Raw genomic sequence first — 9874 nt, forward strand, 5'->3', positions numbered from 1 at the left:
AAACTTTTAGAGAACATTATTCCCCCGGAGAGTTATATCAGTAGATGCACCAACTTGGGACAGAAGTCCATTTCAGATATATTTGGCATCCACACTTCCTGTTTTGTTAGGTAAGGATCCCTCTTGCAAAAACCAGTAACCCTGGGTGGGTCTCTGTTGTTTCTAGGAAGTTTGTTTGCCTGAATGACAACATTGACCACAATCATAAAGATGCCCAGACAGTGAAGGCTGTTCTCAGGGACTTCTACGAATCCATGTTCCCCATACCATCCCAGTTTGAGCTGCCAAGGGAGTATCGGAACCGCTTCCTCCATATGCATGAGCTGCAGGAATGGTAAGTTGTTTGTTTGGTTGTGGGGTTTTTTTTTTTTTTTTGCTTTTTAGGGCTGCACTCACAGCAGTATGGAGGTTCCCAGGCTAGGGGTCGAATTGAAGCTACAGCTGCTGGCCTATGCCACGGCCACAGCAATGCAGGATCCGAGCCACGTCTGCGATCTACACCACAGCTCACGGCAACGCCAGATCCTTAACCCACTGAGCAAGGCCAGGGATTGAACCCGCAACCTCAAAGTTCCTAGTCAGGTTCGTTTCCACTGCACCACGACGGGAATTCCAGGAATGGTAAGTTCTCATGTTTTGTGTGTGTGTCTTTTTAAGAGCAATGAAATTTCTTTACTGTGTTACTTGCTTTAATTTCTTTGTAAACTACATTTATAGTTTTTATTGAGCTCACTGGCCGAGTATATCTACTGAGCCTCATTTGCCATCACGGCCGTCAGAGCGGCAACCCTGTTTCTTGAATATTTGCTATACAGCAGACACTGTCCTGGGCAGTGTATTGACTCTTTAGAGTGAGAGCTGCTGTGCTCAGTGCCGTGTTACAGATGAGGACGCGGTGACAGAGGTCAAGCGTTTTGCTCAAGATGGCGTCACTGTTACGCGGCATGTCCAGCGTGGTTCCTGACCTTCTGCACGTTCATTGCTCTGTGTGCCTCGGCTGCCTCATAGTGTCCCTTCTTTAATTTTATTACCAACACTTCATTATAATTTTATCTTTCAGTTGAGGGAAATTTTTGACCCCTTGCCTGCTTACCATGCTGGGTGCTAGGAATATAGGCAAACCTCGGAGATAGGGTGGGTTCTCTTCCAGACCATCACATTTCCCAGGGCGCATGAAGTTATATTTAGACTGTTAAGTATGCAATAGCATATCTAAAAAAGGCACCTACCTTAATTTTAAAATACTTGCTAAAAAATGCTAACCATCATCTAAGCCTTTAGTAGGTTGTAGTAATATCAAAGATTATTGATCACAGAGCACTATGATAACAAAAAACTAGAATATTGAAAGAATTACCCAGATGTGATACAGAGGCTGTTGGAAAGACAGTACCAATAGACTTGCTTGGCAGCAGTAAAGCGAAGCCAATGAAATGAGGTCTGCGTGTGCAAAGATGAAAGGAACGCGGTACCAGCCTTCTCAGGGGCCAGGTGCTCAGTTGTGATGTAGAGTGCGCTGGGGTTCAGTGCTGTGGGAGTACAGAGGAGGACAGGGCTGGTTCTGTGAGGGGAGGTGCATGTGGACTTGCTTTGGAATCATGAAAAGGCCGTGGTAGGAGAGAGTTCCGTGCAGGAGACATGCCTGTGCCCGGACCCCGAGGTACAGAAAGCAGTGCTGTGGGGAGTGAGGGGAGCGGTTACGAAGGGCCGTATCCGAGTTAGACAGGGCTTCCCGGGAGACTTTTTAGATGTTTGTCGTCATCATGTGGGGTGGGACTGGAGAAAGGTGTTGGGAGTGAGGCAGTGCTGTCGGGAACTGGAGCAGAGAGGCCAGTAATAAGCCATTTCAGTTGTCGTGGAAATGGGTGGTCAAGGCGTGAACCAAAGACGCGGCCCAGGGAATAAAGAGAAGGCAGTAGGCAGAGTTGGGGGAGATTCCAGCAGGAAACGAGCAGACCTCAGCAACTGAACTTCTTTGGTGTCTTGTGGTTGGGTAAGGGAGACAGGTAGCAGGTGTACTGCTGATACCTCCATACCTTTCTTTTCCTAAGAAGTTAACATGGCTTCCACGGATGGCCAGGAGTGGCTTCTGACCATTCTCACGCTCCTTGTGCTCAAAGGAAGATGATCTTTGGAATGGTTCCAACTGTCAGCTCCCCAAGTCCAGTTTATGACTAAATGTACCTTCAAGGACCCTATTGAATAAGAAAAGGATTGAGTTTAAAAGTGGTGTGAACAGATCCGGCTCTCGTGGTGTACAAATGAGATGAAGCAGGTGCGGGACGCGCTGGGCAATTCCCTGACCTGGGGCTGCTTTCTCCTCAGCCTGCTCAGCCTCTGCGTCACCTCTTACTGCAGACCCACCACCCCATCCTGCTTTCTAGAAACTTTCCTTATTTCATGACCCTGCGCCCGAGTCCGCGTCATCTCCCCCCAGTTTCCTGCAGTGGCTTTCTTCCTGTTCCTTTCTTGGGAATAGTACCTTCTGCACCTGCCAGCCATCCATCCCGTGTGCTTGTCACTCCTTGCAGCCTGTGCGCCCTCATCAGGGCAGAGACGGTCTCTCACTGTCTGGGTCCACATACCTGCCTTGCGCATAGTAGGCGCTCAGTACACCTCCAGCTGTTACAGGGTTCTGCTTCCTGGGGCGTCTTGGCCCTTCAGAGTACACACAGATTCTGAAGGCTGCTGTGGACATTGGAACCCACGGTGCTGGCTGTGGATCAGGAGGAAGAGCAGTGGAGGGAGGGCCCCATTTTGAAGATGTGACTTGAGGTAGGGACATCCACTACCAGACAATTGTAAATGAGTCTGAAACAGCGCAGAGGCTTGAATCTGGTGGTCACCCGCACATCTTCTAAGCCTTATGCTAAGTGTTTGTTTAAGCTCCTTAAATTTCCCGATTACAGACGAGGAAACTGCCGTGCTCCCCTGTTTATCCCCATCCTCCTGTCTCCTGGTCCCGGGGATTCCGCCCTCCCGGTGTCTCTTCCAGTGCTAGTTTCTTCCCATTCTCTGCCCTAGTGCAGCCCTCCTCCTTTTCTCCTGCACAGACCAACTGGGCTGCCTGCCTCTGGTCACCTGCCTATGACACCCAGCCTTCAAGTGGCCACCATTTTCACCCTGATTGTGACTCGCACGCATGTATATCCTCTCCTTTCCCACTAGGGTATCACGTGCAAACCCCACCGCACGGTTTCCAGAACACCTGCAGGTCACACCCACCTGCTTCCCTGGCTGAACATCCCCAGTGCCTCCACTCCAGGCTTGATCGAGTCCTGCAGGTCCCAGCTTGCAGTTCTGTCAGCGCTCATGCCATTCTCAGCCACATTCTTGACTTTCCCACTTTGTGGCTTAAATGAAGTGTTACCATCTCTGCAGCTTTCCTCATTTCGCTGTTTTTCCACAAGGCTTTGCGTTGCTATTTCTGTCCATCTTGTGTGATGGCTGGGTGCCCGTCAGCACCTCTGCAGGCTGGCAGATACTTTAGAGCGTGGATGCCCGCGACATGCAGCCGCTCCCGGGCCAAGGATCAAACCTGCACATGACAGCGACAATACCCGATTCTTAACCCAGTAGGCCACCGGGGAGGCTTCTGAGTAGGGACTTCTTACTCACCTCTCTTTATCTATAGGAAGGGTTTATTGGGTTATTGAGTGAATAAATGAATATGAATGAATTAATAAAGATGAAGAGGGCTTTTGTTTGTTAAAAGTTCTGATTTTCTTTTGAATTCCTCTGCCCTGCCTGGATGACTTTTACTAATTCAAATATTTACTATAACAGTGAAAATTTCATACTCACATGGGAAATGTATAATTACGTTAACATTGTAGTCTTGCCTCCATTGTTTTCATGTTTCACAGCATTGTTTTCGCTAAACTAATACAGTTTGCTAGACTAGTGAATAGTATATAGTTAGGAAAACTAACTAATGATGGTGAAGCCCTCCACAGAGCTGCACTGTTGGCTTTCTTTTCTCTCGGAGCAGGAGGGCCTATCGAGACAGACTGAAGTTCTGGACTCATTGCGTGTTGGCCACGTTGATCATGTTTACGATAGTCTCATTTTTTGCTGAACAGGTAAGTTTTATATACTTTATGTGGACATTGAACACTATTGGTTGTGTTAGTATCTGATTTTTTGTTAAAGTGATATAAATTTATAAGAAAATTTTTATGTCTCCTGTGGACTTACAGCTCATATCAAATATATTTCATAATATTCAGGCAGCAAACATAAATTGCTCTTTTTCATTTTTCTACATATATGGCCATTATTTTTTGTACCTGGAACTCAATAAATAAAGCTTTGCAGTTTTAGCCTGAAGTCTCTAAGTCAAAGTGTTTTGACCGAAAATACGCCTCGAATCCTCACCTGATCCTAATTTTTTAGGATCTCTGATTCTCTTGCTTTCCTTTAATCTTTGTCACAGTAGCCAGTGTCTTACCCTCAGGCCTCGCCCTGCTTTGGGGGTGGTGCCCGGCCTGGGCCCAGCCTGTCACCCACTTAGGTTTCCCCCTGCAGGTGCACACCCAGTCTAGAATAAGAGGGAGAGTCGCGAGGTAAAAAGGAGAGCAGAGGGTGTGAAATGCTCTGGGTTTAAAAAAAAAGGTATTTAAGAAGGGAGGGAACGGTGTCTGGGCTGAGCTGACCTATGCAGGGCAGGCAAACCCTGCCTCGGCCTCCACTGCAGGTGACTGTTGGGTGGCGCTTTTCCCGCTGTCACGATGGGAACCTTACACTGAGTTTACTCACAATGAGGCGGCGGCAGTGGCCTAAGAACTGAGAACATGGGGATTAACAGCTCTGGGCTTCCTGCTGCCGATGGAAGAAAATTCAGGAACTAAGGTTGTGGCAGGCGAGCAGGACTGCAGTGTAAACCTCCGCTACTTCCCAGGGACAGAAATCTTGTTCTGGATCTGGCTGTCATTGTTCCTGGAGAGTAAACATCTTAGGGGGAAAAAAAAAAGACTCTACCGGAGTTCCCGTTGTAACTCAGCGGTCATGAACCCAGCTAGCATCCATGAGGATGTGGGTTTGATCCCTGGCCTCTCTCGGTGGGTTGAGGATCTGGTGTTGCTGTGAGCTGTGGTGTAGGTCACAGATGCGGCTCAGATCCTGTGTTGCTGTGGTTGGAGTGGAGGCTGGCAGCTACAGCTCCAATTCAACCCCTAGCCTGGGAACTTCCATATGCAGCATATACGGCCCTAAAAAGAAAAAAAAAAAAAGACCGTACCAGGTTTTAGAACAGAGGTCCAGTGAGGAACCCAAGTGAGCTGTGTGCTGGCCTGTGGTACAGGAGGCAATGCAGGCTGAAAGGAGCAGCTGCTGGCAGTGCAAGGGTTGGGGGGGGGGTCTCTCATCACTGTTGTTTGTACCAACAGAGAGCAGAGGACCAGAGAGGCAGGAGGAGGGGGAGAGGAAGAGTAAATCCCCTCTCCTCCCCGGCACCTTGCACTTCACCTACTTAATTCCTTAACTTCCCCCACACTCACCAACGAGCCGGTGCTCCCCGTGCCCCGGAAGCGCAGCTCATCATCCAGACCATGGTGGCCCCTGCCTGGGCAAAGCCCTGCTTCCATCTCAGGCTGGAGGGATAGAAAGTCAAACTGTAGAACAGGTTTTTCTCATAGAAACTTTATCGCAGTGATCAGGTTCTAGTTCAGATGTATCATGGAGAAACTTTGTTAGAATGAAGTTTTTATTCAAGTTCTAAGCTACTAAGTTACAAATGAACTTTTGCGTTTTAGTCCATTCATAAATCTCAAATAACCAGAGCAATAACCATTGGGTATTATGTGTAAGTATAAGAGGGAAAAATGGTGATAGAATTGGAGGCGGGGAGGTCAGGCTCCCAGCATGCAGAAGTTCCTGGGCCAGGGATCAAACCCATGGAACTCCTAGAATTCTTACATTAAAATCCTAGGTTGCACGTATGTAGTCATTTTCAAACCCAGAGACGGTATCTTAAGAGCTGAAGATTCAGTTTTCTTGAAAATAAATATATGTGGTAATTTCTATGTAAAATTCTGTAGTTTTTATAGGTCTTAAACATGACCTATAAAATGAAAACCAAGATATTTTTAATTTCATTGGTTTAAATACCTGGTGGAGGGGTCCCTGTTGCGGCACAGCGGGTTAAGGACCCAGAAGAGTCTCCACGAGGATGTGGGTTTGATCCCAGGCCTCATTCAGTGGGTTAAGGATCTGGCGTTGCCGCAAGCTGATGCATAGGTCACAGATGCGCTCAGGTCCAGTGTTGCGTGGCTGTGACGCAGGCTGGCAGCTGCAGCTCTGATTCGACCCTTAGCCTGAGAGCTTCCATATGCTGCAGGTGTGACTATAAAAAAAAGAAAAAATTAGGTATCTAGACATATTGACCCTACACCGCCAGTGAAGTTAGTGGTTGGTTTTGTTTGATAGAGATTTGTTTGCTGTCTTTTGTTTACATACAGCACTGTGGAAACAACCTTCAGGGAGAAAGCTAAAGTTTGTCAACCTGGAGAATTAAATGTTATTTTCTTTCTTTCCTCCTTTAGTTAATTGCGCTTAAGCGGAAGATATTCCCCCGCAGGAGGATACACAAGGAAGCTAGTCCTGATCGAATCAGGGTATAAGAAGATCTTCGTTTGAAAACCTACCTCAGCATTACTGAGCATTTAAGACCCGGCATCACAGAGGTGTCTTCACGATGTGAAACTTAGCCATCCTGGCCTGAAGAAGGAGAAACACCCAGCACAATGCCTGTTTTCCAGAGTGAATATAGCCTACGGACCAGGAATCACTTACCCAACACACAGAAAATGTGTGTGTTGAGCAGCTCTGGTTTTAGTTTCAAAGCATTTGCTCGTGGACCTGTCTGTTGTTCTTTAAATGAAAAGTCGCCGATGAGGGGCAGCACTGGTTGCTGTGGGAGCTGAGCGGCTAACTAGCGTGAGCGGCCCGGGCCAGCTGGCGCGCTGAGAGGCCCCAGTCTGGTGCAGGCCGAAGCCTTTTGCTCTGGTTTTACAGCGGGGTGTTTTTTACATTTGTTTCTTTTTTCCATTTTCCATTTTTAAAGTAAGTAGCTGACTTAATTAGCTACCCTTGCTTTTGAAGACAGTGAATTGGGATGTCTGAACATGTTTTTATACATCTTATTTAAATAAAGCATCAATATCACCTCCTATTGGCATATCTAAATTATGGATTTTACTGACACTCAAGACTCTGTGATCTTAACGCACTCACCGCTCCTGACGAGCTCAGTGACTGTCATCGATTCACTTTAGCCCCTGAAGAAGACTGTGATTTCAAGTGGAGGCCTGATTACAAAGGGCTAGAGTCAAGTTGCAGAGCTACTCGCCAGATGTACTTATGATTTGAAGGTGTACATATCCAGACAGAAGTGCTGCATTTTAGAAATGAGTGGAGCTGATGGCCCTGGCCTGGGACGTACTCATCAGTATATTCCAGTCTCTGTCTCTCTCAGTCACTTTCATGTAATGCAGGGTCAGCAAACCGTTTTCTGTAAAAAAACAAAAACAAAAACAAAAACCCACGTAGTAAATATTTGCAGGCCACATCATCTATGTTGCATATCCTTGGTTTAGTTTAGTTTTTGTTTTGTAACAATCCTTTTTAAAATGTCAAAACCATGTCTAACTTTGCAGCTGTACAAAAACAGGCCAGCAGCTGGGTTGGGGCCGTCACCTGCTGGCCACTGGCGTAGAGAATTAGTATTGTGATGTGGGGGTTAGCCCTGACGTTCAGCCATACTTTATTTATGTCATGTACTGTGGATTTCTGGAGACCAGAGCCATGAGTCCTTTTTGAACCCTGATAGTTATTTTAGATCATGATCTTAACAGTATTGCTGCAAAATGGCATATATGTTTTGTAAAAAGAACCTGTAAATAACCTTGTTTGTGCTGTAAGAGTTACGTATTTCAAAAATGGATGTCACATAAAGACTTAAAATTTTTTCTGCTTTGATTTTGAATCTTTGAGGAGTCAGTTTATTGTTATCCAGATTCAGCAACCTTTGCGATTACATGGCATGTCCGAGGTTGGTCCTGAACATGACCGACCTTAAGTGGGAAATAGTGAAAGGAGAGGGGGTAGTATTACAACCTGCAGAATGCTATTGTATGGAGGAAAGTCAGGTCTAAATGGAATTGAGGTGGTAAAAATTAGGGTTATCTGGGTATCATTTGGAGGAGGTTATCATTCTTACAGTAAAGAATCCTAGAAAAGTTAGAGAAATGAGCATTTGAGTGTGGTGGAGATGTCTCTGGTCTAGTGAATATAATCCACACCTTATTTGCAGCTTAATAGATAATGAGATGAATAATAGAATCATAGAATCCTCAGAACTATTCATCTAACGATTCAGTAGAATCATTGGAACAAAGCTGATGAGTAAGTCAAAAGGTCTTCAAGAACCACAAGGCCTCAGAATCAACAGTTTACATGAAATCCTCTGGGAGGCCAGTGTGATACGGAAGAGGGAGAGCCGCTCATCCTGCCTGACCCCAAGGAGGTGCCTCCAGAACGCCCAGGCTTCATGGGCAGAGGTTCAAAGCCCCACATCAGTTTGGGGGGGGGGGGGGGGAGACATGCCCTTGGCATGCAAGTTCCCGGGCCAGGGATGGAACCTGCCCCACAACAGTGGCACCACCAGATCCTTACCCCACTGAGCCACCAGGCAACTCTGAAAACCCCACATCTTAGATGCTATTATCGAGGACCCCAGGGCCAGGAAAATTATGGGACTTCTCTGAGGTCTCACAGCCAATCAGAGGCAGAGGTGGGTCAGAGCCCAGGTGTCCCTTCCTCATCCCCTCCAGGCCGTGGTGACTCTCCAGGACACAAGGGCATGTGTGAGTGAATAGCACCCTCTGTAGTGAGACTCACTGGGTTCGAGTCCTTCCTTGCTCGTAGACACTGATGGCCAAGATCCAGCTTTCTCTTCTGTAAGGTGGGAAGTAATACTGGTATCAGAGGCTTCTGGCGATGATGGAAGAAATGACATAGGTAAGATACCCAGCATATGGCGAATACGCCTGCCTGATAAATGTCAGTGCGAGGATGGCAGTGAGCAAGTGTGTGCAAAGGACTGTCGGCCAAGTCAGGGGTGAGGTCTCCAGGGTCGTCTTTAGGGTGAAATTACATTGCCCTAGCTAAGAAAGCGACACCTTTTCTAATTAAATATAGTTTTTCCCTAGACTTCCCATGCAGCTCACAAAAATTTTTTTCCCCTAATTAAAGCATTAGTTTTAAAACTATCTCTACCTATGCCAAGAAGCATACAAACAATGACTAACAAATCCAGGGCTTAAAAGTAAAATGTAGTCACAACTCAGGTCAGAACATTTAAGGAAGGAATAGCATCAATCTTTCCAAATTCTTCTCGAGCATGGAAAAGAGAAGGAAAAGCATTGTCTGACTTTTCCCTCGAGGTCAACAACCCCACACCAAAGCCTGGTTCAGTTATCACGAGAAAGGAAAACCATAGAGCAGTGTACTTCATAGGCCCCTCAGAAGAAGCATTAGCGAGCCCAGTGAGTTCCTTCCCCAAAGGAGACAACACTTTATGATCAGATCAGGCTGGGTCCACACCAGGAATGTTGGCCCAACACTGGGAAATCAGTGCCGTTCACGTCGGGACCAAACAGGGAAACTGCACGACGATCTCGATGGACCTTGCTTTCTTTAAAAGAGATTTAAAAATTGAGAGTCTAACATAACGACCTCCAGACCATCAACAATTATCACCCTTTTGCCACATTTTTTTCTCTATTTTTCCTTGTTGATATGTTTTAAAATAAGTCCTAGACTTCCTGGGAGCTGAAGGGGCTTCCTGTGCGTCTGACCGCTTCTCCTTCCCATT

At 46.6% G+C, this 9874-nt stretch overlaps 1 protein-coding gene across 1 annotated transcript in view; it reads left to right on the forward strand.

The window, feature by feature from the left end:
* The window catches only part of GNPTAB (N-acetylglucosamine-1-phosphate transferase subunits alpha and beta), a 100483-nt gene extending 92506 nt beyond the window's left edge, over positions 1 to 7977 (forward strand). The window contains 3 exon segments of the mRNA XM_047788176.1: positions 167 to 334; positions 3992 to 4082; positions 6543 to 7977. Coding sequence (XP_047644132.1) covers positions 167 to 334; positions 3992 to 4082; positions 6543 to 6620 — 337 coding nt within the window. The 3' untranslated portion in view covers positions 6621 to 7977.
* Positions 7978 to 9874: the final 1897 nt, after the last annotated feature.

Source organism: Phacochoerus africanus, chromosome 7 (assembly GCF_016906955.1).
Source record: "Phacochoerus africanus isolate WHEZ1 chromosome 7, ROS_Pafr_v1, whole genome shotgun sequence".
In the NCBI taxonomy this organism is placed as follows: Eukaryota; Metazoa; Chordata; class Mammalia; order Artiodactyla; family Suidae; genus Phacochoerus; species Phacochoerus africanus.